Source organism: Berkeleyomyces rouxiae, assembly GCF_048999995.1.
Source record: "Berkeleyomyces rouxiae strain 22BRR77 chromosome Unknown BrBRR77_ptg000004l, whole genome shotgun sequence".
In the NCBI taxonomy this organism is placed as follows: Eukaryota; Fungi; Ascomycota; class Sordariomycetes; order Microascales; family Ceratocystidaceae; genus Berkeleyomyces; species Berkeleyomyces rouxiae.
The window spans coordinates 1,776,192-1,804,024 of NW_027396494.1; the positions used below are offsets into that span (position 1 = coordinate 1,776,192).

A 27,833-nucleotide genomic window follows, 5' to 3' on the forward strand; every position below is an offset into this window, starting at 1 on the left:
TACCTGCCGAAACCACACCCTACTGGTTTTTTTTTTCCTTTTCTCTTTCTTTCTTGTTGCTCCTGCAAGCGCTCATCACGACCAGCTTCTCTTTGCCCTCTATTTGCCTCCCTTGCCGACACTACACCTACAAGTACACAGGAATGTCTAGACAACGATCCTAGCACTATCGCTCTATATCGGCAACTTACACACGCACATGTGCCCGACTGGTGAGCCTGAAACGTCTACTAAACCCCGGAGGTCTTTGTTTTTCTTCCCCCGCTTTCTAACATTGCCCAGAGGAACTCTTCGCAGCTGTTTCGTCGACAACAGCGCGCACACACTTCCCTCGGTAGCTGCATCACATCAGCCTCCTCTGCGCCATCCCATATCTCTATCTATGCCATAGGGTCTATTCCGTTTGGAACTCTGCGCGTTCATATAGCATCAAACCCACCAGACCCCTGTGCTACGCCTGTAGCCCAGAAACTCACGTTGCACCCCTCAGAGACTTCCCTTCTCCCCGTGCAGCAGCTGCACACGCATACAAAGCCTGCCCAAGCTTCGCCGGACCTGTCTGAAGATTCTGTTGTCGACGCGCAAGAAATGGCCAAAGACACAGTTATCCTGGCTGGAATGCCAGACCAAGCCCTTGTGGGCATTGATGCTCTGTTCTTTACAGCGCGCAAGTTCCATGGGCTCAAAAATCTACCCCCGGGAACCCACCTTGTGTGGACGTCAGAAACTGACAAGGCAATGCGGAGCGCCGCTTGGATCATAGTTACTGGCGCTGGCCAAACCCATGTGGTACAATGGGACGACTACAATGAGGTTTTGACAGAACCGCTTGCTGCTGAGATTCTGGCACAAAAAGAGGCTCTACTCTCGTGTAAAACGCAAGATGTAAACTGGGTTGACTATGATAACCCGACAAATCAGACGGCCAACCAACCGGGTTTTGCGGGAGACGCCCGTGACCTTTGGGATCAAATAACTCTCTGTATCACTCCGGCTGTACTCAACCGTGTCCTGGCACGGCCTTCTGATCCGTGGTTTTGCCATACCACTGACCGCGTCAAGGGCTCCCTTGTGCTACCATCTGAAGTTGCACTCAACCACACACTCTCCAGTAATACAACGGCCACTACTAGCGAGCGCGAGCTAGTCTTTACATTTGGCCCGGGCGAACGTACATTTGGCACTGGTCTTGTCGGTGCAGCCCGAACAGAAGCAGCAGTTGACTCTACAGCACATATTCTAGAACAAATTGCCAAGCTTTCCAATGAGGCGGATCTCGTGGGCGAGTTGCAACTTGCCTTTTTGGCTGGCATGCATCTGGGCAACGAAAGCTGCCTACAGGAGTGGTGGCACATGGTCTTGCGACTGTTTTTCCGTGCATATCGACTGGTAGAGGAAAGGCCGCGGCTGACAGTTTTGTTCCTTAATACGTTTGCTGCTCAGATTACATATGACAAGGCATATCTAGAGGGAGGCATCTTCGATTATGCAATGGGCAACATCAAGGACCTCAGATTAGCCATTACAGTTTATGGTCGTCGCATCCGGGAAGCTCTGGAAACACAAACGCCCATCTTTTCTGATGCTGCTGCCGTCATTACTGCGTTCCAAAAGGTCGAAAACGTGTTGGAGGAAATTGGCTGGGATATTTCTGGAGACTACGTCAGATCAGGCCAGGCCATGCTAGAGGATGGTGAGATGGTGGATTTGGACGTGGACGATTTTGAGGATGAGGACGAGAGAGGCGAATTTGCTGCTGTGGTGGTTGACTTGGACGAAAGCGGCAGACAAAAGGACTTGGTGTCCTGGAGCTAGCAGCTTGGGTCCCGTTGCTTTGGCGGCAAGCTGTGGCCACCGCAGCAACACAAGGCGGCGCCAATTCATCCTTTGGCATCTGATAAAGGCAAGATGGCCCCTGCTATTAAGACCCACCGCTTGGGTGTTTTGCAGCGGCTGACATGCTCAAGTCGGTAGGACTTTGCGTCGCGTCGGTGGAGGGGGGAGTGGTACCTTTTGATTGCCGACAGGAGGCAAAGCGTGTTTTCTTTCTCAGTCAGTAAATATATGCGTATGATGCCAACCTGGCCCCGATATAGAAGTACAAGCATTGGAGGCAAGTTTTCGTCACGGTGGCCATTTCGGTTCCGAATGTTAGAGAGGTCAAGTTCATCGTCAAAAGAGCCAACGAGATCTGTGTAACAGTACACTACACGGAGGAACTAACTAACAGGTTTGGAAACATACAAGCAGCACGCCGAAGGGTTACTTGTGATTAGCCACTGGCTTAGCCATACGCCATTTGTCGAGATATGTGGGGTGATGGGCGGTGGCCTGTGAGTGTCATGCATTTCTTTTTTACGTAAGCTATGGACAAACTCGGTATCATGGAGTCAGATAATAGTTCACAATTATGTCGAGTAGGTGCTAGTTGGCCAACGTCAAGCGTAGGCAGCCGTTTGAAAATACATGGAGAGAATTTACCCAATGCACTGTTTTTCATCGTGATTGATCTGTGAGTATTTGGCCAATTAACCAAGAGGAACCTTTGAGCGGTGAAGAATTCATGTCGTGTTGTTGACATACTATGTCATGATATCTATCTCTTTTGTAAGACTTGATATCCAATCAGCATCTGGATGCATCTTTCTAAATGCCGCCAAAGAAAGCAACACCAACCCCACAGCTTCATCGAGAGGCATGCCACTGCACATCTGAGGTATCCTGGAGCACAGGGTCATAATCACGTGAGCCCCTCCGGTGCTAACTCTGGTGACACCCCGCTTTGTACTTGTAAATAGCTCTCACGACAGATAGATTTCTCACTACAGATAGATTGAGACTGGAGAAGGAGGAGAATAGAGCAACCAACTGATCTCTTGTCCATTATCTTGCACCTAGCGCCATACGAAGTATATTCCGTATTTTGCCCGGCGAGTAGGACAGAAGTCAACCCACAATTTCCTTCTCTGCTCCAATATCATTTTCTGTCGCTAGACTTAGATAACAACTGCTGGATTGTGCACTTGCCTTCTCCGTGTGATACACGTAGCTGGTTAGTCATTGTGTAACTTATGTTTGAAGCAGGCGCGGACAACAACAAGAAAAACCTTCCGCCAATATTGAAGATCTTGAAATTCTCATCACTATCCCCTCCTTTTTCACCACTGTATAGGCCAGTATTTTTGCCAATGAAATGCAGCACCTCGCTTTTTGTCATGGGTGTATGCTGACGGTTTTGTATGCGAGGCCAATCACGTGGCTGTTGGGCAGCGTGCATTTCGCCCGCATACAGTGAGATGAGTGTGATTCTTGATAACCGCCCTCGGAATCCCCTCCACTTCAGCTTTTATTTCCTCGGAAAAAGAAAATTGAAGAAGACCTGACTCTCGACACCACCCCATTTTCATGATTGAATTCCCGTGAAAAACATCATCAGCCCGCTATTGTCGCCTCTGACGAAATACCAATATCCCCCACTCCCCTGTCGTTTCCAGAATAGAAGTGCTAAGTGCTGCTACTACTGTCATTGCAGTTTTTGAGTTGGCTGTCAAAGTTGGCTCAGTTTGCCTTCAGTATAGCAAATCTGTCAAAAACTCCGCTACCGAAATCAACCAGTTATCAAAGACGGTCAAAGTTCTACAAGACGTCAGCGGAAAGGTTCGCGACTTACTGAAGACGCCAGAGGGACAAGAGCTTGAAAAGTCTCAGAGTTTAAAACAGGTTCTCCAACAGAGTCAAGATCAGCTGAAGGAACTGAACCAAAGACTTCACTTCAAACCTACGACCAAACGGATAAAACTATTTAGTCGCGCACTTAAATGGCCATTTAAGAGTGACGAGTTGGATGGAATTATCGGGAATATTAGGGAATACAACGAAACTATCTCCCATATTCTCCAAGTTCATCAGACGTGAGGTGCTCCTCCCTACTTGTATCAGGCGAACTCTAACAAATCTTTGATTTAGTAATCTTCTTCACAAACTCTCGGTCAAAGCTTCTCTGAACATCCTCACTATTGCAAAGGGAGCATCGTTTAACTCCCACGATGAAAGAAACAATGCAGTCTGTCTGCCAGGGACTCGGGTGGAGCTTCTGAAAGACATTGACACATGGGCGAGTGCTTCTTCTTCAGAGTCTCTCTTTTGGTTGAATGGCATAGCCAGCACAAGAAAATCTACCATTTCTCGGGCCATTTGCCATAATTTCACAAAGCGCAGCCAGCTTAGTGCAAGTTTCCTCTTCAAAAGGGGAGAGGGTAACTGCGGAAACTTGTCAAGATTCGTCACGACACTCGCCATCCAGCTCACCGAAAAGTACGCTGACTTTGCACAAGCCATCTGCACGGCAATCGGTAATGACAAAACAATTGTAAGAGAGGGGCCTAAAGAGCAATTTCAGAAGCTCATTAAGGAACCACTAGCCAGTATCTCGCCTAGGTCTCCTAAAGGATCCTTCCTGGTGTTTGTAGTTGATGCTCTTGATGAGTGTGACAATGATGACGATATAAAACTCATCATTGACCTTTTTTCCTCCTGCGCAAAGATTACAAACCCAAACATGATGTTCAAGTGGCTGGTTACCAGTCGACCTGACCTACCCATCTGCCTTGGCTTCAACGCTACCCAAGGAACATTTCAAGACTCGGTCCTTCATGAGATACTGCCCAGCATCGTTGAGCGTGATATATCCGCTTTCTTGAAAAATGAGCTTCACAAAATCAAGACGGAGTACAACAGTTCTGTGGCCCCCCACAGACAATTGCTTTCTGGCTGGCCCGGGGCACAAAACTTTGGGGCTCTTGTTGCCAAGGCCATCCCGCTTTTCATCTTCGCAGCTACAATTTGCCGATTTTTCAATGATCGGAACTTGGGTAATCCAGATGACCTGCTTGAACAGGTCGTCAATTTTGAAGCAGGTGATCAATTTTCACAACTATATGCAACGTATCTGCCTATGCTCAACCATATAATCAAAGGTTCAACAGCCAAACACGAAAAGCAAAAGATTGAAATGTTCCGAGCGATTGTCGGCCCAATGATAACTCTCGCAAGTCCCGTGACAACTGTCGCACTGGGACAACTTTTAAATATTCCAGAACGTAAAATCGAAGGTCAGCTTGACTTGCTGCACTCAGTCCTTGATATACCGACATCAAGTGACTCGCCAGTGAGGCTGTTTCATCTATCTTTCCGCGACTTTCTGGTTGATCCCGAAAAACAGGGAAGGGTATCATTTTGGGTGGATGAAAAAGAAACCCACAGGAGCTTGGCTAAGAACTGTCTGCGTGTCATGAAGGAGCACTTTCACGAAGACATGTGCAAACTCACACTGCCAGAAACAAAGTACTCCGGTGTTCCGAGCAAAGTCATACACGACCATCTTCCGTCAGGGCTGCAATATGCCTCTCTCCACTGGGCTCACCATATGCAAAAGAGTGAAGTTCTTGTCGATGATAGCAGCGATGTTTTTCAGTTCTTGAAAGATCATCTTCTTCATTGGTTGGAAGTAATGAGTCTGATTGGAAGAGCCCCGGATAGCGTCAAAATTCTGAGGGCACTGCAAACGATTCTCCATGTTACTGTTGATCGGGGACTAGACCTGATCAATCGGCTAACAGTCTATAGACAGGGGAAAGCAGCAATATGCAAGCTTTTTTGCAAGACGCGCTGCGACTGATACGAATCAATATGCCAACAATTACCGATACACCTCTTCAGATTTATTCTTCCGTCCTTGCCTTTACCCCAAAAAATAGTCTGGTTCGACGAACCTTTGAAAAAGGAATTGCAGGGTGGATGTTGCTGAAGCCAGAGGTGAATCATGAGTGGGACCAATGTGAGCTGATCCTGGAAGACCATACTGGACAAGTAAAATCAGTGGCCTTCTCACCTGACGGCAGACTCATGGCCTCGGCTTCGTACGATGAAACCGTGCGGCTCTGGCGAACTGATGATGGCACATGTGCCCAAGTGATGGAGGGCCACACTAAATACGTAACTTCAGTGGTCTTCTCACCTGACGGCAGGCTTGTGGCCTCTGCTTCATCTGGTCACACGGTGCGACTCTGGCGAACTGATGATGGCACCTGTGCCCAAGTGCTGGAAGTGCATACAAAAAGTCTCAAATTTGACTATCTCGGGGCCTTTCTCATCACCGATCGCAGTGCTATAGCTATTTCTAGCCAGTCCTCAAATGAGTCAACAACTTTCCCACCTTTTCCCAAGCCATCCAATAAAGTCAGCATCAGCCCAGACGACTGCTGGATATTGTGGGAGGACATTCCAATCTTGTGGATCCCTCTTTCTTTCCGTGGTACCCGTTGCGCCGTAGATAGATTTACTGTTGTACTTGCCAATTCGTTTGGGAGGGTTCTCATCATGATATTTGGGAATCTTGAGTTTTTAGAACCTGGGATGCAGCGTGTACATCTTCGGCAAGCTGCATAGTTGGTAACAAGTCATGATTCATTACTAAGAAATACATGTTATAACTACTGTGACTCAATACTTGTTAGTTCATGGTTTCATGGGTCTTGTGTCGTCCCTATTTTTGTAGATGAGTTCCACCTCAAGATACCTATACGTGGACTCCTTCCTTACTCACAAGATTCAATACAAAATAGACGTCATTCCCCACGACGGAATCCCGGCATGCGATAGATACATAAAACGGATTACACGGGCAATCAGCTTTAGAAATACCAATCATCAAAAAGAATACAACACCAAGGGTTCTCGTGGGGCCATCCGCTGCAGGTACCGGTCCAGTATATTGTAGGTTAATTGGTGGGGAGAGGACGACATCCCGTGTTTTCTACAAGCCGTGGTCGTCTGTGAAAGATGACGGCAATGTTAGGGTTTATGAAGATGCTGACGGTTTTCTTTTGAAAATATGAATGGTTACACAAAACAACATGGTCACACATAATCTCGTTGGGACTTGGAACCGTATGTCATCAGGATGCCAAAATTGAACATACTATGGTGTCTAAATATCAGTATCTAAGACTAGAATCAATGCAAATCGCTCTCGGATACATTCTGAAAAAACTTTCTGCGTATATCGAGGCCGAGACAGCCCAAACTACAGCCTTTCAAACCACCAACCACCACAGTGACCAGCTCCATTCATCTAGCCGCCCGATAAACCATGGTTGCCGACCAATATAAATCGGCATTACTCCCAATACTTAGTCGGGGCCGAGGATAAGTAATCTTTCTCAAGATGGTTACCCTGTCCCGTAAAAATAAGTCCTGTTTGACCCAAGTCCCGCCCATACAAGACTGCACTCGCCACCGGTTACAAAGCACTTGGTCGGAGCCCAGAATACGCCATCTTTCGGGATGGTTACCCCGTCCCGTTGAAATCAGTTCTATACCAGCGTATAAAAGACTGCACTCGCTTCTGGTTGTGAATAACTTGATTTTCATCATTTGGATTTTTCCTTTAACCACGCACTCAACTTAAAAGCTCACAATATTCCATCCTTCTCGTCAAACAACACACCAGCCAGCCCTCCATCGCACGCTGTATATTTCCTCTCTCCTCTCCTGCTCATTGCATCCCATCTCCTCCCACGGCCGCAACTAGCAAGAAAATCATGGCCCCCACTCCGTCGAGCCAGCAGAGAGGCTACATGGCCCCTGGCCATGGCACCCGGCCTCAGCCGCAGCAGCTAGAGTACAACTGGCAATACTACGCAGCGATTAACCAGGATATGAACGCTGGCTTCGGGGCATTCTATACACCGTCGCCGTCCTCTCTTTCTTCTGCGCCGCCCACAACGTACTCTACCGGAGCTCAGCAGCAGCAAAACTCCTGGGCACAGCCGGCCCCAACCCACCAAGCCCAGGCCCCCAGCGCCAACTACAGAACACCTAACCCGGCACAAGCCTTCAGCACCGGCTACGGAACAACCAACCGAGCCCAGGCCTCCAACGCCGGCTATGGAATGTCCGCCTTTCCAGCTCAAAGCAGCATGGCCCCGGCAATGGTCCCTGTCCCAATGACAACACCTACAGCCTACATTCCCACAGTTTCTGAGCCCGTGCATTCGACGACCATATATGTTTCTTCGGCACCGTCGAATCCCTTCCTCTTCCCCGCCCTGTCTGCTACGGCATCTGCGGCAGCTGAGGAGATGTTGTTCCCGGGTAATTGGAGCCATACCTCGCGGTAGGCGGATATTGAATCGGCGGTGAGGGCCTCTTTTCCCGAGGATATCAAAGTCGACACCTTCCGGAACAGTTGCGTTGGAGTCATTAACTCGTAAATGATATCTAGTATCCATGACAACTGACTTTACAAAAAAAGAAATGTGTCTGCTAATATTGAGGTTGCGTTTGTGATGTTTTCAATGTCCTACCTTCTCGGTTGTCCTTGGGCTTTTTTGTTTTGTTTTCTTCTTGGAATACTTGTTCAAATTGTCAAGTAGCCATTTTCTCGTGAATCCGGGCATAGCATCTAACCCGCATGGTTTCTGGGTTGCTACATGTGTTGTTCATGTACACACCCAGCTCATGGGACTCACGCCCAAAGGCACGGCTCTTCAATAACATCAGCCGAGCTGGTTGGCGTCCATCACCGAAAAGTCGCAACAAATCACCATCAGCTTTTGACAACACTCTTAAAAACAATCAGGCAAAACACTTGATATAATTAATGCAGAAATAGAACAAATATGGCACCCCGGAGAAATCCAAGCCCACTCCTAGACAAGCCGACCCAACGTGGAGTTTAAAAAGAGAGAAAAGAAAAAAAAAAAAAAAAAGAAAAACGACAGCCACACCCTGTCCGTCTAGCGGGGCAACAGAAAGCAAAGAGAACACAGCACAGGATGCAAATAAAACCAGCCCATCATTCGCCAGCATCCCCCCCCTCCATTTATTGGCTCGATATCAATTGACCTTGTGTATCCTCGATATCACCAATGACGCCGTTGAACGTAATCACCAGCGACTCCAGCACCTTGACTCTGTTCCACTCGCCGCGCGTGCGCCAGACCTCGTCCATCAGCTCACGCCCAATCTGCTCCAGCTGATCAATCGTGCAGCCCGACGTGCGCTCCGTGACCTGCGCCAACAGCGTGTCGACCTGCGCCTGGCTCGGCTTGACCGCGCCCTGCGCCAGCGCTGCAAAGTTGGCTGTACCGTTGGCGTCGCTGCCTGCGTCGTTTCTGGCCCGCGCAACGCTGTTAGGCGTAGCGGACTTAGGCCCGTTAGTCGCCCGGGCGTCGAGGACAGAAGAGCTTTCGCCAAAAGCGTTGGACATGAGCTGGGTGTCGGGCAGCTCGTCGGTGCGCATGCTGGTTGTCGCATTCGTCAAGTAAGAGTTCCTTGTGCTCGACACACCGTTGGCTGCGGCCTGTGCCTCGGCACCATTGGGTGACGTGGAGATCGTCGAAGGCTTTTGAGACAGGGGTAGACTCTTGAGTGTTGTTGCAACAGGGACAGATGTGGACGGGGGGTTCACCAAGCCGTTCCCAATGGAAGCGGCAGATTCATCCATCCCACCCATGGGCGTATCCTCGGGCCCCCCTGCAACAATTGCCGTTTTAACGCCGTTAGAGACTGCGGGATCAGGTGCAATCAGCTGAAACCTTGCCGTCGTCCTCACACCAGGGATGTGTTCACCCAAAGTCACAGGGCCGATAGCATCACTGCCCTCGTCAACGACATCGGGTTGGGAGACAATCTTGGCTTCCTCCAGCTCCATCTTCTTGCGCAACTTCTCCTCGGCTTCACGAGCGCGAGCCAGTTGTCGTTGATACAAAGACTCCCAGTCAACTTGGCTTGTAGTCTCGATACTAGCAACGTCAACCTCAACATTGCTCACAAGCTCGTTGGCTTTGAGGGTGCGTTCCTTGTCTCCTATGTTTCGCGAGTCCTTGGCTAGCGTGCGAATATCGAACAGGAAGTCGCCTGGGCGGGCGTAGAATCCGTTAGACAGACGCTCCTCAATAGTTGTCGTTTCCAGATTGTAGTACATCTTTTCCATCTCGTTGTCGTACAATACATCCACTCCGTACTTGTCCTTGACAATCGTATATCTCTTTTGCTCGGCCGGGATACTGTCTGGGAGATCAGGAGAAACATGATCTGCGTCCAGCTGGTTATACAAGTAGTGCAGCTGCGAGAATGGAATAACTGGTTGGCGGAATTTGCGGTAGCGTCTGTTGATCTGGTCCATGATGGGCTGTAGCAGGACCTTTAGCTGGTTGAGGAGTTGGCGGTCTCGCTTCAGGAGAGCCTTGATCTCGTCTTTCGATGGCTCTCGCGGTGGTGGTGGCGGAGCTACAGGAAGAATCTCAAGCACACGCTTACGGCGGTTTTCAGGGTTCGGGAAATCAGTAGGCTCCTTCAAGACAAGTGAGGTCACTGCCTCAAAGAAGGTCCGACGCTTCGTGTTGCTTGGCCGCTCAATGCCCACAGTATTTTTCTGGGTAAACCCAAATAGATCTTTTATGAGGGTCGGAGGAAGTGCCTTCTTGCTACAGTCTGCAGTGGCCAAAAGAAGCACGGGGTCTGAAGCAGGGATGGTCTGAAGCATTGTTCGGAACGTGAGATAGGCTAGTGTATTCTCTATAGAGGCGAACCACATCTCAACGTTTGGAATGAATATGACACTAGGCTTATGCCTCCGGATCTCTGTAAACTGTGCTACAATGACTTGTTCCATGGAACGGCCATCGGCTAGCAAGGAGGCAAAATCAAAGGTTTGCACGTGAACGCCCTCAAGATAGTGAAGCAATGCTTGAGCCAGATACGTTTGACCCATGCCAGATTCGCCGTGAATGAGAAGACGGGGACGGAACACGCGTGACCGCTCAAACTCTTGGTGCAGAGTCTCGCGTCCAAAGCCGTGATCAGCATCGTTATGCTGCTCATACATGGCTTCCTCCAGCGCCGTAGTCTTTTTCTTGCGAGGGAGGCAGTTGTCCAGAGCAGATCTGATGGTGTCAAGCTGTTCTTGTAGCAGGGGTTCGATTGATGGAGGAAGAGGCGTTGCAACGGAGGAAGCAGATCTCTCGGAAGACGGGATCATGCCCTTGATGGAGATCATGAAGTCTGTAGCGTGGACGTTGATCTTGCCGGGATCAACAATAAGCTTCTCTGTTGACGCGTAAATTTGAGGATATGCGCGCTGGATCGAGTTCAATGCCGCCTCTGTGCACAAGGCGCGGAGATCAGCACCTCCATATCCCTTTGTATTTTCAGCCAGCTTATCTTTGAAACTGTCTGCCAGACCCCAGTCCTTGGTATGAATATCCAGAATGGATCTCCGTGCAGCAAGATCGGGTAGAGGAAAGTAGAATTCGCGGTCAAAACGTCCCGGGCGGCGAAGCGCGGGGTCTATGTTGTCAGGCCTATTGGTCGCGCCAATGACAATCACCTGGCCTCGGCCATCCATTCCGTCCATGAGCGCCAGTAGCGTCGACACGATTGAGGCATGAATTTGCTCTTGTTTGCTGGATCGGACAGGCGCCAGGCCGTCAATCTCGTCGAAAAAAATAATGCTTGGCTGCGTGCGCCGGGCCTCTTCAAATAATAAGCGTAGTTGTTTCTCTGCCTCGCCCACCCATTTTGACAAGGCGTCTGCACCTTTGCGCATATAGAAGGAAATCTTTTTACCGCCCGAGGTAACAGAGTTAGACAAGGCACGAGCGAGAAGTGTCTTACCCGTACCAGGGGGGCCATGGAACAGCACGCCTCTGGGAGGTGTAACATGGAAACGCTGGAAAAGTTCAGGGTATAGCAGTGGTAACTGCACCATCTCCTTGAGCTTGTCGATATGGCCCTCAAGACCACCAACCTTGCTGAAATCGACGCTCAAATCGACACCAAGGGGATCAGCATCAGCCAGGGCCTTGTGATTCTTGAGTTTCCCTACGTTGGGTGCTATTCCAGAAGGATCTACGGCACCAGCACCGCCTAGAAGACCTCCAGCAGACCCAGACGCAACTCCAACATTGCCAGCATCGTTGGACCGTTGGCCCATCTCGTCATCACTGCTGTCAGAGTCCACACCACCAGTGGCGCCGGTGCCCCACGGGCCACCAAGCAAAGCACCTCCGGCAGTGGCGCCGCCGAATGGACCATATGTAGAGTTCAAAGGTCGCTCCCACGCTGCGCTGGCGCCCGTACGACCACCTTTGCGACGGGTCGGGGCCGGCGCAGGGTCATCAGCTTCGTCGTCCTCCATGGCAACAGTGTTGAGCGGCGCCATGAAATAGGATCCAGCAGGTTTAGCAGCAGCTCGTCGTCGTTTAGAAGGCCCATCATAGATAATGGATGGCGATCGTTCTCGGCGACGCCGACGAGATGAGCGGTTGCCTTTCGTCAACTCATGAAGCTCTTCTGCTAGCTCGTCCTGGTCTAAATCCTCGCCGGACCCGTCCGACATCTGAGAGCCTTTAGCCTTGCGGTTTGATCTGCCTCTGCGCGTAGGTACAGGAGAGTCGGCGTCTTCATCGTCGTCGTCGTCGTCGGACTTTTGCTTTTTCCCATCGGCAACTGAATTCTCGCCGTCTGAATCGTCAATGGGCTCAAAATCACTGCCGGCATCCGCATTCTTTTTAGCTCTGCGGGTAAGCCGTTGCGATCGGCTGGTCGCGTCGCCACTCTGTTTGTCGCCAGCTTCGGCTTCATAGTCATCGTCAGCAACGGCTACACGACGACTCCGTAGCCTGCGAGTCACTGGCATGTCATCATCATCATCATCATCATCATCGGCTGATAGATGAGGCTTGTTGGAGTGTGGCGTTTGCTCAACTTTTCCATCCAAATCATCTCCGATTTCCATGACATCGGGGCCCTGGTGTCCATCAAGAGGCCCCGTTTCGTCATCACCCAGCACAGGATCACTGTCTGGGATGGTATCGTTATAGTTGGGAGCTTTCATTCCCTTCATCCCACGCGAAGAACGAGTTGGGCGCACCATGGTGGAGGTATCACCACTAGCTGAGGCAACGGTATGGCTAGAAGTAGGGCGGTCACTGAGTTCGTCTTTGAATTCTTCGGTGCGAGCTCTGGGGGTCCGTGCGCAGATGAGCAGCTGTTCAGCAAGCTTGCTAGGCGAGACCTTGAGGTGGACGATATATGTTGGCCGGTTTGTGGGCGTTTTAGATCGATCAGACTGATTTCCGTCGTCTTCTTCGTTGGCAGACTCGTCTTCGCCGGCGACCAAGTCCTCTTCGGAATTGTCACTTGATTCGATCCAGTTATGTTCCGCCGCGGCAGCTCTGCGGGTACGACGGCCGGCTTTGTTCAGAGGGGCGTTGTCCTCGGATTCGCAGGAATCGTCGTCTTCTTCAATAAAGTCTTCGGAGTCGCTACCAATGCTCTCTCCGTCTTCAATGTCAGAGCCGTGATAGCCTCCTCTGGGGCGCTTGGAGCGAGTGTGGTTGTTGTTCTTGCGGTTTTTTTTCTTGTTTCGGCGCGGACTGCTATCGGGAACAGGCTCGAAGTTCTCGTCGTTAGAATCCGACTCGTTCGGATCGAATTCCTCAAATTTGCGCTTGCTGTTCATGATTTGAGGGCCAAACGCAAAGTAGCAATTCTAGCTTGGCACAGCTAGAGGGCAATGCAATGGCGAGAGACCAAATTGTGCGGTGTTTTTAGCATGAAAGAGCACACATTAGACCTGATGTATGTCGCAAGTGTCAGGTGTGGGAACAGCGAGGAAAAAATGACGTCGTCCAAGAATAGGTGCGGAAGCGGGATTAGTATTATCGATCTGCGTAACAAGGCATAGTTAGCGCAGGCTCAAGTGCAGTATGCGGCCAAGCCAGCCCGGATGGCACGTGCAAGCAGGTATAGAACAGACAGCCGAAGCATAAGAGGCTGTATGGGTGCAACAGTATCGAGTCTAGAGGCGGAAAAAAGATTGAACGGATTCTGGGTGTCGTGGAGGTGCTACTTTGTATGGGTGGGAGGACAACACCAGGACAGGACTTACAGCCAAGACAGACAAACATACACGGTGGGCAGCAGGATAGTAACAGGGCGCCTCTTTTCAGGGTGCGGCAGCTTCACAGGATATCGCGAAGCCAGATGCAAATATCGGGTGTACCTTGCGCAGGAAAATAAAAAGAAAGTCTCGTACTGCGTAGGCCACGCCGGTTTGCCGTGTGACAAGATAGCCTCGTTTAGTGTTTGCAGGGCAGCGTGAGCTTCATGGGCGGAGGGCACTCTGGAGCGGCGCAAAATCAAAGGCACAGGCGTAAAAGCAGATGAACATAGGCAAAAGGCTGTGATTCCAGCGGGTTCGACGGTGTTGGAAACGATTCGCCAGCGGTCTCTTTGTCTACACCAAGCTGAAGCTGGGCCTGGCTGAAACAGCGAGCAGAGTCGCGTCAAGACCCCATCGTGAACAATGGGACCGACAAGTGGGTCTTGCTGGCTCACGTGACCGCGGGTGCAGGGCGCTGCGAGTTTTGATTGGCTGGGATGGCCTCCCTGGCCAGTATCCTGGCCGTTCCGGGGTTTAGCCGGCCGAACGGCCCCTTGTTTTTGACGGCCATGTACCTCATCATCCATTGTGTAGTCGTGATACAGGCTTTCAACCCAGCACATCCAGCAAGCTGTTTGGAGCTTCAACCACTCGCAACAGATGCATTGCCACCGCCGATGCGCCAAGTTGAATTGCGTCTCCCGGTCCAGCCACAAGATGCCGCGAAGAGCGCCATTCGAGTCGCGTAAGCCCGGCGCGTCGCGTCGTGCGACTTTTGCGGGAAAAAGCCGCCATGGTGTTCTGGTATTTTAAAGCCAAATGCCGGCCTCCGTCGCATTCTTTGTGTTGAGCATCGTGATTTTTTCATCAGCTCTAAGCTTGTCGCGATGGCTCCTTTCAAGGCGGCAAATCCAGCCCTACTTTTCATTTTTCTCCCACATCCGGCGGTAAGGCCCAGACGAATAGCCGGCCCCGTTTCAAAATTTGTTTTCTTGGGTGGAGCTGCAGTAATCAGCCACAAGCGGCGTATGTGGCTGGTGGTCAGAACGGGGTTTAGGGTTGGAATATGCTACTCGTAACCCTACCGAAAGCGGAAAACATTTCCGGAGTTAATCCAATATTGCTTAAAATAGAGACCGTGCCAATTTCCCAAGATCGCGCTTCACATGCGAAATCACCATTGGCTTTGGACCAACACGAGCTCAGCAGCGGAGCGAACTACCAGATCGAGCCGAGAAATTCGACGAGGATGAAAATTTCTTCTCCCGATGGAAGACCGAAAAGCTGCAGGCTCTTATGCTTGTTTCAAGCGCGTGGTTGATAGCTTCTCCAGAGATCGTATTGCCAACAATTCGCCAGGATAATGGCAGTTGGCAAGCGGATTCACGGCATCATAAAATACCACTGGGATGTCGAGGAAATAGGATTTGCATTCTTGCATGGGCCCATGGTATTATCACCGCCCCACCATCGGGCGATAGTCTTGTGTGGTATGGAAAAGATGTACGGATTGGCGAGGAGCCAGTAAGCTAACACGAACCAGTGGCATCTCGGGGCATGTCAACTCGCACCAAATGCCCATGTGTATGGATACATACAGAATGTCTTTATGCAGGTCAGATACAGGAGGCCCTTTTTCTTCTTTTTTTTTCTAGAGGGATGTTGGACGTGGAATATCACAAACTGCCTGTCCCTCCTTGTACTTGTGCATAGTTAGTTACATGAAAAAAAAACAAGCAAGTAAAATGAGAGGATCAGATACGGTCAATGCAGCAAAGCCGTTAGGCAAATGCCAACCGGCTCTGATTTCCTACATGACGAGTGCAACTAGCGAGCCCGCAGGTGTGAGCCGTGTCATGGATGGTCACGCTGCCGTGTCTGTATTTCAGACTAAAAAAACCAACAGCCCAGACATGGCATTCTTCCATGTTGCACCTGGCCGTATCCTACCAAGAATCAACAGATTAAGAAACGTGCGCGAATAAAACGGGTTAGGCGACCTGCCATGCCAAGAAAACAAGGCAGAATTTCAGATGGTGGACAGCATTCTGGAAGAGGGCCGACGCCGACATCATTGTTAGAGACCGCTGAGGCGTTTCAAACGGGCCCCGAGATAAGGCAACAAAGTAGACAGCAGAGCAAGAGTTTTATGGTGCATAGCCATATGCCTTCTGTTGGCCGTGGCGAGAGGAAGAAAGCGCATGGGAGGCTTGCTGCATTGTCAGACTTGGCTTGCCCACTAGTTGATCATAGCTTCTTAGTCGAAACTCAGCTGTGCGTTGGTGTGGAACAAAGGTTCAAGTCTGATGACGCAACAGAAAGAGCTCGGCTTAGGCCCTTCCTTCTTAGTCACTCGGCAAGCAACATATGACGGGGCGACGGATGGCCATGGGCTCCTCATGACGGGACTTGTGCCCATTTCTGGAGAGATTGTTGGATGTGTGGTTGTCCCTGGTGGCACCCAGACAATCAGTGGTCTTGGCATGTAGAATGCCGAAGAAGAAAAAGAAGCCAGTGAGTGACATGGAATGACGCGTCGAGGAAAATGACGGGTACGAGAAAGAATAGGCCAGTGGCATAAAGGGCGGCAGAATGTGGGTGGGTAGCAGCAGGTTTCGCCCCCCTGCCCCCCGGCTTGTCTAAAAAAAGCAACATGCTAAGGGAGATGGGCCGAGAGACAGACAACATGGCATTTGAGACGAGAGGGTGCTGAGGGGAGAGAAGAAAAGAAAACATGAGAGCAGAGCAGAATAGCCGTCTTCCGGCTCTGCTTCTCAAGTGATTACAGATGAAAATATTGGAGACTCCAATCGACGGATACCCCCCTTTCGCCCTCCGTCTTCTTGCAATCTCAGCCAGCCCTGCCCGTCTGCATCTCAAAACACCGGCTTCTTGCGCGTCTAAAACGGAGCAGAAATACGCGATACTCGTGAAAAGCGGGACCCGCAAAACCGGACAGTTAAAGCCTCTGCCTGCCTGAAGGAGGGAAAAGGAGCAAAGTAACGTCATGCTACATTTAGGCCGACATGTTAGAGACACTCGCTAGCGCCCGTCAGGCGCCATGTATCTTTTGGCCGGGGCCCTGGTGCAGAGATACACCTGTCTCTTGGTCCTGCCGTGCTTGGGTCATTCCTGCTCGTAAACCTGCGGGCCTCTGTGACATAGCGAGAATTTGTACCACCTCCGATGGGTGGTGTTTATGGGTGGGCGAGCCTTTGTGTGGCAGCTGGGGAGCTGGGGGAGGCACGGATCATTGCCCTGGAGTTGAAGGCCCGGAGCAACGATATAAGGGCCAGCGTTCTTCCCCTTACTGGCCACACATGCCTTGACTCCAGCATCTTCTTTTCTTCATTTCACGAGTATCCAACTACCGGTTCCAAGGCCATAATCTCAGTCTATTCTCTAAAGAATCTTAGCACTCTCTCTTTTTATTCACCACCACTTACACGCTCCATTGCGGCAACTGCCACTCATACACCTGCTGCGGCTATTTTTAACACCGCCTTCCCCATTCTCCGTCCTCGCCTTTCTCATCGTCACGTGAAAATGCACCACACTCACAGCCCCGTTCTCTCCGCCGGCACCGACCGCCCGGGATTTTTCAACAAGACCATGGTAAGCCGAGGCCCGGCCTATTTCGAAAGTCCCGTGACTAGCCCCTTCTAACAAGTCTGTGTACAGAGAACCAACTCGGACCTGTCGGAATCAAGCGACGATTCCTACTCACTCCGCTACCGGGACTCGTTCTCGTCGGCCGTCTCAAGCGCCGGCTCCATGTCTGCCGGCCACAAGTTCCTCAAGAAGCAGGCTAGACAGAAGAACAAAAATGTCTACACCAAGTGCGGTCGCCACACTGATCAGTTCCTCTTTGACGGGCCCTCGCTGTCGGGTCTTGTCAAGGCCCTGTTTTCCCGCCATTAGAGCGGACAAAGGAAAGGGTTCTTGTCTGAGACAGGCCGCTCTCCCCCACCCTCCCCGCCCCCACAGACTCGCTTCTTTACGCACATATTCATCCTAACGACTTTACGACTCTGGCATATTCTGCATACATACACATATACACCCAACTCTACGCATGTGCATGCGCTGTTGCACGGCCTTCTCTACACCCTCCCAGGGTCTTCTATTTTCCTTCTCTTGCATATTCTATCCATTCCATTCCATCCCGGCCGGACTTTGGTCTCTAAGTCCGGCGGCTCGGGAGCCGTGGTTTTGACGTCTTGGCTTGGCTCGGCTACACATGAGCTTCTGCTTCCATCGTTTCTTTTTTTTTTTCCTGTTTTCTTGGCGCTTCCGCTTTCCGGTTTTTTGTTCTTGTCGGGTCCCGGCTCTCTCTTTGCGGCCTGTCAAACTGCCCGGCGTTAGAATCATCACCTTATTATCTCCGCCGCCACGCGGAGCGGTTGTTTAATTAGTAGCCTTTTATTTTCTAGTTAATTGAAATCTTCATCCCATGTCTCGAGCTCCTATTTTCTCAATGACTACATTTGCGTAGTTACAAGGTTAAAATTAGACGGCGCTGTGTTGCAATCAGTTGTGCTGTGCTGAAGCCATGATAGTTACTCGTATCTTTACACGTGTGGGCAAGCTTCAATCTCCGACCTTGTTTTCTTACTAGCGTAGTAGATGGTCACATATCTCACATTTCCTCGCATTAATCGGCATGTGTGATCATCTCCGATTCCACAAACACTCGCAGTCCGGCCGGAGCGGCCAAAGGTGTCACATACAAAAGTCTTTACGGTTAAATACAAATGCATGATTTATGAGACAACCAAGATCTACACGGGGGACGCGACTCGTGCACAGCCAGTCTCGGCACTTGGCTTCGACACAATGAGACAAGAGTAATAAAACAAAACAAAGCATTCATGGGCAACAGCCATGGAAGCAATGGGGGCGCAGAAAAGAAGACATGGAATCGCGGGGAACTCATGTACATAACTACATATATGTGCAAAGTAGTTAACTATAACTATGTAATTGTGTATGTATTTTTGGGACCTGCCACAATGAACATTCTTGGAGCCAGCCATTTGTGTAGTTATATGCTGCGCTATGCTTATATGTACAAGAAGAGAATAGAAAGAACAAAAAATCAACTAAAAAAGCCCACACCAAAAAGAAAAACAAGCTAATAGCAAGAAAAGAAAAAGAGAAAGTAAACAAAAAGAAGAGAAAGTAGACAGAAAGAAGAGAAGTGCAGCGGAGACCAAGCTCCGGAAAATATTACGAGTGAGAATCTCAGCAAGCAGCGAACGTGCTTAGTAGCCGGTGGGCTTAGCAGCCGCGACGGTCTGAGTGCCCTGGATGGGACGGGCGTTGAACTTCATGATGCTTCTGACCTTGTCGTAGGTGGCCTGGCTGACAAAGAGGTTCTGCGAGGCAACGTTCCAGGCGACACCCTCGGCGCAGGGGGGAGTGGTCAGCGAGCCGGCGTACTGCATGATGCCGCCCTGGAGGAGGTTCTTGATCTCGGTGTAGTCCAGGTTGCCGGTGGGAGCCTTGAGGCCGTTCGTGGTGACCTGGTCAACGTTGACAAAGGCATTCTCAAGGAAGGTGCTGGGGCGCTGGTTGCCCGAGGCAACATCGATCATGATGCCGACAACGGTAAGGCGAGCCTCTGGAAGAAAGTGTTAGCGGTCTGATGTTGCTCAAGGGTAGCTAGGTGCTTGGAGGTTGCAAGAGAATGTACTTACGCTCATCCTGGAAGACAAAGTGGACCTCGAGGGGCTTGCTCTCGCCATCGATAATGTGCTCTGAAGGAGTGTGGAAGTGGAACTGGGCCAGAGTGTGCTTGGGAGCATCGGGCGCATTGGGGCGCGAGTCTTTGTTGGCGGCAGTGGCGAGGGTGACGTTGGAGCCGCTGACCTGGAGGGTGTCCTTGATGTTCTCCAGAGTGGCAATCTCCTTGGTAGGGCCGGTCAGCTGGAGCAGGTTGCAGCCGGGCTTAGCAGACGACTTTTGCAGAGCAATGGGGGACTGCTGGGTGCCGTCGCTGCAGAGAGCAAACTCGGCAGCCAGAGTTCCCCAGTTCTCAGGGCCGGTCTCGCCAGTGTAAGAGTAGCTGACACTCGGGGTCTGGCGGCGGTAGAGATCAGTGTTGTGGTGGCAGGCAGCAGAGGCCAGGCCGAGGAAAGAGAAGAGAGCAGCCGAGAACTTCATTGTGGCGGTTGTTGGTGATGTGTAAGTGAAAGGGAGAGGAGGAGGGAAGATGAGAGTGTGTGCACGAAGAGAGATGAGAAGAGACGATAGGGAAAAGCGGCGGCTATTCTGTGTATATATACAAAATATTTAAGAAGAAGAGAAGATTGGTGTGCTGTAGTAGCAGAAAGCTGAGTGTTTGAGAGGAGGTTGTTGTTGTAGATGATGATGATGATTCAACTTCTTTTGTTTCGAGAGAATGCGGGGGACACCTTCAAGTTTTATACAACCAGGGACAACACGAGAAAGATCAGACCCGGATGCTTCTTGCCAGCCATTTGATAGCAATACCAAATCAAGTCGGCACCCTCCATACGCCCAAGCTCCTGGTCTCCTCAGCTTGCTCGCCAGCGGGCGCGCCAAAATCCAAGCCACCCCTCGCTCGTCACTTCGTTTCCGCCGTCTCCTCGGCCGCTCTAGTCATCTCCTGTTGTTGTTTCCTCCAAGTCGCCTCTTTAGCGGTCTTCTCATTCTCAGGACCCTTCATATTGTCGAGTCCACGCATAGGATCATGAGCTAACTCATGGCTTAGATTGCCGAGCGACTCTATGCCAAGAATTGCCTAAGCTACCCCTGGTCTCTTGCCTCTTATACAGGTATAGCCAACTATGTATTGTATGCAAATGCGCTTTACGTCTTTCTCTTTTGACTAACTAGGGCTCGGCGAGAGCCAAGCTCCACAGCACAGCCAAGTGAAGCAGGCCGGCTTTCCCTCTGGAACTTGGCGTTAAAGGCCAAGAGCTGGTCCTCTAAGTTCGATACTGCCAATCCTGGCGCAGAAGCCTCTCTCATTTCATCCGTGTAGTTGCAGCGAAGGCTGTAAAGCCCACACTGCAGGGAGAATGATGGGCTGCCACTGTTAATAGGCGCATCTCACCAAATAGAGGTCGATTTGTGGGTCAAAGCTGCCAAGTTGACACCAACCCGTGAGCTACAAGCTGGAACAGCACAACGGAGGTTTCCAGCGCCCCCAAATCTGTTCTGATTTACCGCAGTTCCATAACCCTGGGCAGTTCTGGTTCTGTTGCGCGGGGGGAGAAACCCGCTCCTTCGAAGAAATCCTGGCACCTTGAGTGCAGTCTACCCATCAGATCCTAGTCTCATCTCCATTCTCTCGAACAGGCCCCTGGTAGCTAGGGTACTTGTAGCTTGCGTAGATACATCCTTGTACGCATATAACTGTGCCTGTATGTATGTAGCCACATGTAGCTAACTACACACGCTTGTATCTTGTATCTTGCGCAGCGCACGGTAGAAAAGATACGACGAAGACTAAAAGGGGTCAGTGCTACTTTGAAAGAAGTTGGGTAAAACGGACGGCAGCGGACCCATGCTGCCCAATTACCATTTGACCTCCTTTCGGCGGTCAAGGCCCTGTTGCTAGGCTTATTTAGGCCTAGTATCAGTCCTCGAGTCTCTTGTTTTGAGACAGCACACAACACTGCTTACGCCATGGACGGCCGCACGACGAGAGCCAGAGTTGTGTAAAACAAGTTAGAAGGATGGAAGTGGGAGGAGAAGCAGAGAAAAAAGCTTGTATTTCTGTTGCCGTCTTACAAATGTCTTGTTCATTCGCCTCCCCCTCCTCATCGTGATGTGTTCTCGGCGCAATCCGACTGTGTGTGGAGAATGTCTCATCCCAGCGTCCACCTTCGTATCAGAAGCTCACGAGGATTGGCCTAGTGGCCAGGCGTTGTGGCGCGCTATGGGCTGCCACATTCAGAAAAGTCTTTGATCCCTCCTCCAGAGCGGCTTGGGACAAGTAAGTAGACAATCCCCTTTTCCTCGGCGTGCAGCACCAAACTTTCCAAGACTCCAAGCGCCGTCAACATCGTCTCTTTTGGAGGCAAGAGGAGGCTGTGTGAGAGGAGGGTGTGGAAGGGGCGACATTGCAACAAGCCAGATGGCTAGATTCCGCGCAGGCTTGGACCACGCCCTCCGATAGTAGGAATCTTGTTCACCGTGAATTCCGGCTGGGGGGGGGGGGGGGGGGGGGGAGAGCGAGGGTGAGGACGAGGACCAGGACGAGGACGAGAAGCCTGTAGCTCATCGGTGCACACGCTTCCCACTGAGTGTGCTGGTCTCGATTGAGCCGCTCTACTGGACAGCAACTCGTCATTTGCGCAGCACAATATTCATCATCACCAGAGCGCCTCTAAACCTTAACTCTATTTTAAGGGGCCCAAAGGGCTATGAATGGCACTGGAAGCCACAACACCTGCCCCTTTCATCACAATCAAAGGCTTGATTGGCTTGGTTCGTCGAGCACGGTAGATTTGAGCTGCAGGACAGAGGCTCGCCTCAGCAACGGGGCATTTTTTTACTCGCCGAGTGTGTATATTGTATCCTCTAGAAGGCTTCCCGCAATCACCTGAATCGTTTATATTCTCGAGACAACAAGCACAAGTGCTTACATCTAAGCCGCTAAAAAGAGGTGGAGGTCGCGTGTGTCTGGGGCTGGAGGCAAGAGAGAGAACAAGCCGGAGAATAGGCGAGGCCACGATACATAGCACAGGCAGCGGTCACCCGAAAAGCCTCCATAGCATGTTGGGAATAAGCTCTGTGTCCTTGTCCTGTTTCTCCTGCCCCGACTCGGCTGACATGTCAGCAAATTTCCGTGTCTCCTATGCGTGTACTCACTCGCTTGTTGAGGTGTGCGTGGAAGCCTCCAGAAGCTTGAGTGCAAGTGTAAGTGTAAATGGCCAGTTACAGTTCTCGACCATGCCTTCTCGGCTGGGCTTAACTGATCCAGCCTGTCCTTGGCAGACGTCCACAATGGGATGGATAGGTTGCCCTCGGCTGCAGTGGGATATTAGCGATGGAAGGGATTCCCCCTGCCTCTTCATTTCCTCCACTTAGGCGCCTCAACAACTGGCCACTGGGCTGTTTTGCCGCCAACAGGCCTCTATCCGTGTTAAGCATTAAGCAGTGCATGCGTAGGTGCATGCAATATACACACTTACATATGTATGTCCAAGTGCCCCGGTGGCAGGTTGTGGTGCAATACTGGTTGTGGATACAGCAATATTCTATGCAGCTGTAGTTGTCATGTGCGCATGTAAAAGCCATCTGTGTGTGACCTTGCTATAACCACCAAACTAACTTATGCAGGCCCGCCCAGATGCTGGTCCGAAGACTTGCGTGCAGGCTCTGGCCAACTCCCACAGCTTGGCATCAGACTTGGCAAGCCGAGTCCCTCGACAGTTTGACAGCCAAGGCTGAAAACGCTTGGCGAGCAAACTTGGCAGTTAGAAACGCTGGTAAGAAAAATGCAGAGGCAGGCTCGCATGACTTGACACGCAGAGGTGAGTGAGTATCCTGCGTTTCATGGCCCGTGGTGGTGGTAGAGCCAGATATCATGTGCTTGCTTTGTAAAGGGCGGGAGCATGGAGAAGACGCCAGTGGGAAGTCACGTTCTGTTGCCGCGGGGGGAAAGCAAAAGGGGAGAGGAAAACTCTGGTGGCGTCTATCAGCTACAGCAACTTGAGCCTGTAGAATGGACCCTTGCAAAAGGCCCTCTGCTCTCATCAACCTAACGACAGCCGACGTGGCGATGCTGCGATTTCCAGGACTAACATTTAGCCCCGGCTCCAGTCGGCCTCCCCTAACCCTATCCAAGCTAAACTAGCTTGATTTCAAAGCGAAGATCTGTTTTCACAAGCCAGCACCACATGGGCATGCATTGCTTGATTACCGAACCAGAATCTGAAGTCTAGCGTGATGAGCTTTGATTGCCCAGAGATCCAGGGGGAAAAAACAAAAAAATGCGGGGTGGCTGGTTTCTGCCGGCCTCCTCTGAGTCTCTCTGGCTCTGCCAACTTTGACCTCTACTACGCCATCACACAAACACGCGATCAAACAGTTGGAGAAACCCCAAGACTTGCACCGAAACGGCCGGTCGGTGGCATTGAGGGAAGGGCGATCCTGTGAGAGACTCCAGCCGGCTGCGACAGCCGGAAGTCGGAGACAACAGAGTCATGCTGCTACACCACATGACGATGCAAGCCAGTTACGGATGGTATAGACGCAGATATCCCAAGTCCTGCAAAGCAATGCTTACATGGAAGCAGAACTGGACTCTTGGCCATCCATCGTACGAGGCGTTGCAATATCGATCAAGCTTGGCGCTACCGCATTCTGCCCAGCCTCGAGTACAGATTAGAGTTGTGTGGCGTGTTGCATGCATCCATCCGTACACGTTCCTCTGCATGTCTTGGGTCTTGGGGCGTTGCTAAGAGATCTCGGCGCGATCTTGGAAAAAAAAAAAGTTCTCTCTCATCTTGCCGGTAGCCGCCGCAGTGCCAGGCCTGTGCTCTATTGTCCTGTTCCCCCCTTTGCCTTTTGCCGAATGGAACATTAGCGCGCGTTCTAGTGTGTGACTTGGCTACTGCATCTTGCTCGCCGGGGCTGGGCAGATGTAATCCATGCCTGTACAGGCTTATGTAATGCACAATAGTTGTCTGCTTTTCCAGTCGACACAATGCATAGTTACGGCCAGGCCAGCATACGTAATATACTAGTCTACACGTGCACGAAACCTGGACTTGGCACCTTGGCAGATGTAGCAGAGGTCTTGACACAATCCTGGAGCACAGGAAAACACGAAGAACATGGTTGAGCAAGAAAAGGAAAAAGGGGGGGCTAGCTGTTTGAGAGTCGCCATGAGCTCAGGCACAGCGATCGCTGCTGCCAAGTGCCAGTGGTGAGACAGACACCAACTGACGGGGTTTGTTTCTTGGGGGCAGCGAGATCGGCGGCTTATGGTGTCTGCGCCGTAGAAGCCTCGTGGAACAAAATTACAGCCCGGTGTTTTTCGCTTTTGTTCCAGGTCACCGATGGTCTCTACCTATCTTATAAAAAGAACAAGATGAAACAGCCATTGTTTATACCACCGCCGGAGAAAGGCCCTACTCACGTGTGTATCCTGTTTGTAAGATCGGATCTACATGACATCAGCCTCAACCACAGCTGTGGAAACAAACATAAGCTGAATTCTTTTTTAAGAAAATGCTGACCTAGCCGAATTGTCAAAGGGGGAGGCGAGAACCCGTCTACTGGCTCTCCGTGAAGTTGCATCTACCCAAGTGCGAGTTAGCCCGATTGCGGTGAATCTATGTATTTGCGTGTGTTGCTATTAACTAGTTATGTCATCTACAATCTACAACTAAGAAGAACTCTTTCTCTCTCTCCATCTCTCTCCATCTTCTCTCATGCCACCGTAGCATGAAGACACTCTTGGCCTCTCAATATTGCGCGCATATTCCTTCATTTCCTGATATTCCTGCATCCTCGAGTGTCTCTTCCTTCTCAGAGTCTTGTTGCTCCTAAAGAAGCACCGGCCTTTTCATGCAGGAGAAAGAGAGAAGGAAAAAAAAAAGACCCGCTAGTCAAGCATCGTGAGAACAAGTTGTGTGGCTGTGGGCTCCTTGCACTTGGCCTGCTTGCCTCCTCTTGGATCTCTCCCTGCCAAGAAGGGCGCTTGTACAGGTTTACCTGCAAGCCTGTACACGCTCTTAACCGAGAACAGGGTGCTATGAATATCTGTACCCCCATACCTGCGCCCTTGTGTATTGTCAATAGCCTCCGACAGTCTTGGTCAATCATTTCTCTGCCAAGTTTTCATGGCTTCACGGCGGAAGCTCGGGACCACTTGGATGCACCCCTTACCTTTTCGCCAATCACATAAAAGATAAACGGCACCGGAATCATCAACGCAGCGAAGCCGCCGGCAATTGAAGCTCCAGGCCCTATGCCAAGGTTATGATATAAGGGTCTCACTACCAAGGGGAACGCCGCTGCCAAGACTGATCGCAGAAATGTCGTCACGGCCACCGCTGAGGCAGCATACTGCTGAAATGTATCAACGAGGTAGTTAAGCGCCGCCTGGAAGATGGTGAAGAAGCCAATACCAAGTAGCACGAGGCCAATGCACGGCGCTATCCAGTGGATGCCCACGTCGCCACCAGTCCAGCTAGCCACAAAGATGCCTGCTGAGAAGAAGAACGAGCCCAGCATCATCGGAGGCAGCCGCTTCTCGGGCACAGCCTGGCCCATGTGCTTTTCGCTAGCCTTGTTGTATAGGCTCTGGTTAAAGACGTTGAGTGACGCTCCGATAAAGGCGCCGATCAAGATGCCCAGAAACGGCAGCATGCTGGTCACGGGACCCCAACCCCGCGTCTCGTTGAAGATGATGGGGATCGCGCCCAGTTGCATGTATACAATGCCGTAGCAGAAACTGGCATACAAAGACATCATACCACAGATGGGACTAAACATCAGTTGGATGGGGCGTAGTAAGAACTTCTTGGCCATGTGCGTAAACTCGGGATCCCATTCTTCAAACTCGGCATGCAATGCCCAGTTTCCTGTTGTTAGTCGAAGGCTACGTGCCTTGTTCACCAGCAGTTTTGGGGGGTATGATTCATCGACAAACACAAGTGCCAATGCTAAGACGAGACATTGCAGGATACCAGCAAAGTACTCGGTCCAGCGCCAGCCAAGTGATGGATTCTGTACAAATGCTGCCGAGACAATAGGCCCTAGAGCAGGGCCACCTACCACGGCCATGGCATAGCCTGCCATGGCTACGCCGCGCTGGGAAGGAGTGAATATATCACCCAGGACGCCCCCCGTGTTGGTGACGGGCGCAGACGAGAAGAAGGCACACCAGAAGCGCGTGATCATGAGGGTTTGGATATTCATAGCAGTCGCGCTGCCAAAGGTAAAACAGATGGAGATTGCCACGGGGATCATCACTGCACACCGCCGCCCATACATTTCACTCAGCGGTGCCCAGATCAATGGGCCCAAGCCAAAGCCAAGCATATACAGCGACGTGCCCAGCGTCGACGTCTGGATGCCAATGTTGAACTCTCGCGCCACTTGTGCCGAGCCTGCGGCATAGCAGGCGGAGCACCACGTCGACGACATGGTCACGAGCCCGTAAAAGAGAGTCGTCACGACCTTTTTGCGCAGCGGCCAGTTGACCGGCCGGTACGGGTCGTCGGGCCCGTCAAAGTCTACCAGGACAGAAGCGTTGGTGGGCTGCTGCGCAAGAGGATGGGTAAAGGGAGGAATGGGCCGCCTGGAGCGGATGGCGGAGAGGATGGTGTCGGTGCGAGAGAGACTGGCGCCTGTTGCTGTGCGGGCGATGGTCCGGGTGGCTACAGAGCGAACGCTGGACACACTGGGACGACGACAGGAACATGGGCGGTGGCCATCATGCTGCGAGGGATCGTTGGAGTGGATACTCTCGTCGTCATCGTCATCGTCGTATTCCCTGTACTCGTGCTTCTCACGACAGTTCTCTAGTGATGGCTGGTATGGAGTCTTTATGCTGGGAGAGGGAGGGCCAGACTCGGTGCTACTTGAGACGGCGCTATCGTGCACGGGTTCTTCGTGCTGTTCTTGGCTGGCTGGCCAATCGGGTGGAAGGGCTTGTTTTTCGTTCATAGTGACTTTTGAGATGAGCTTGGGGGAGTGCCAGAAAGTACAAGCATATAATTCAGATGATGGTTAAATGACTGTCAAAGACTAAAAGAGGTCGCTAAGCGTCACTAATCATGATCCAGCCATGCAAACAATGGCTTGCCATACCGTTAAATAGCCGCCAGGCCCTCGGGTATCACTTCCGGTATCTTCGCGCCTCTACAGCAAATTTGCCTATGCGGTGCCGGAT

The 27,833-nt window shown here is 51.2% G+C and overlaps 6 protein-coding genes across 6 annotated transcripts; 3 read left to right on the plus strand and 3 right to left on the minus strand.

Annotated features, from left to right (window-relative positions):
* Nucleotides 1-588: 588 nt before the first annotated feature.
* Nucleotides 589-1,815, plus strand: BROUX77_004698 (uncharacterized protein; the record flags this gene model as incomplete). Its single annotated transcript, XM_073749490.1, has 1 exon — nucleotides 589-1,815. The coding sequence occupies one exon, from the start codon at nucleotides 589-591 to the stop codon at nucleotides 1,813-1,815; it is 1,227 nt and encodes a 408-aa protein (XP_073605155.1).
* Nucleotides 1,816-7,601: 5,786 nt separating this feature from the next.
* BROUX77_004699 (uncharacterized protein) lies at nucleotides 7,602-8,180 on the plus strand (the record flags this gene model as incomplete). The annotated part of the gene is made up of 1 exon (XM_073749491.1): nucleotides 7,602-8,180. One exon carries the CDS (start codon nucleotides 7,602-7,604, stop codon nucleotides 8,178-8,180), a length of 579 nt encoding a protein of 192 aa, XP_073605156.1.
* Nucleotides 8,181-8,884: 704 nt separating this feature from the next.
* On the minus strand, nucleotides 8,885-13,528 carry BROUX77_004700 (uncharacterized protein; the record flags this gene model as incomplete). Its single annotated transcript, XM_073749492.1, has 1 exon — nucleotides 8,885-13,528. The coding sequence occupies one exon, from the start codon at nucleotides 13,526-13,528 to the stop codon at nucleotides 8,885-8,887; it is 4,644 nt and encodes a 1,547-aa protein (XP_073605157.1).
* A 3,969-nt stretch (nucleotides 13,529-17,497) lies between these two features.
* Nucleotides 17,498-17,872, plus strand: BROUX77_004701 (uncharacterized protein; the record flags this gene model as incomplete). Its single annotated transcript, XM_073749493.1, has 2 exons — nucleotides 17,498-17,566; nucleotides 17,633-17,872. 2 exons carry the CDS (start codon nucleotides 17,498-17,500, stop codon nucleotides 17,870-17,872), a joined length of 309 nt encoding a protein of 102 aa, XP_073605158.1.
* A 1,343-nt stretch (nucleotides 17,873-19,215) lies between these two features.
* Nucleotides 19,216-20,116, minus strand: BROUX77_004702 (uncharacterized protein; the record flags this gene model as incomplete). The annotated part of the gene is made up of 2 exons (XM_073749494.1): nucleotides 19,216-19,574; nucleotides 19,651-20,116. The coding sequence occupies 2 exons, from the start codon at nucleotides 20,114-20,116 to the stop codon at nucleotides 19,216-19,218; spliced, it is 825 nt and encodes a 274-aa protein (XP_073605159.1).
* Nucleotides 20,117-25,774: 5,658 nt separating this feature from the next.
* On the minus strand, nucleotides 25,775-27,607 carry BROUX77_004703 (uncharacterized protein; the record flags this gene model as incomplete). The annotated part of the gene is made up of 1 exon (XM_073749495.1): nucleotides 25,775-27,607. The coding sequence occupies one exon, from the start codon at nucleotides 27,605-27,607 to the stop codon at nucleotides 25,775-25,777; it is 1,833 nt and encodes a 610-aa protein (XP_073605160.1).
* Nucleotides 27,608-27,833: the final 226 nt, after the last annotated feature.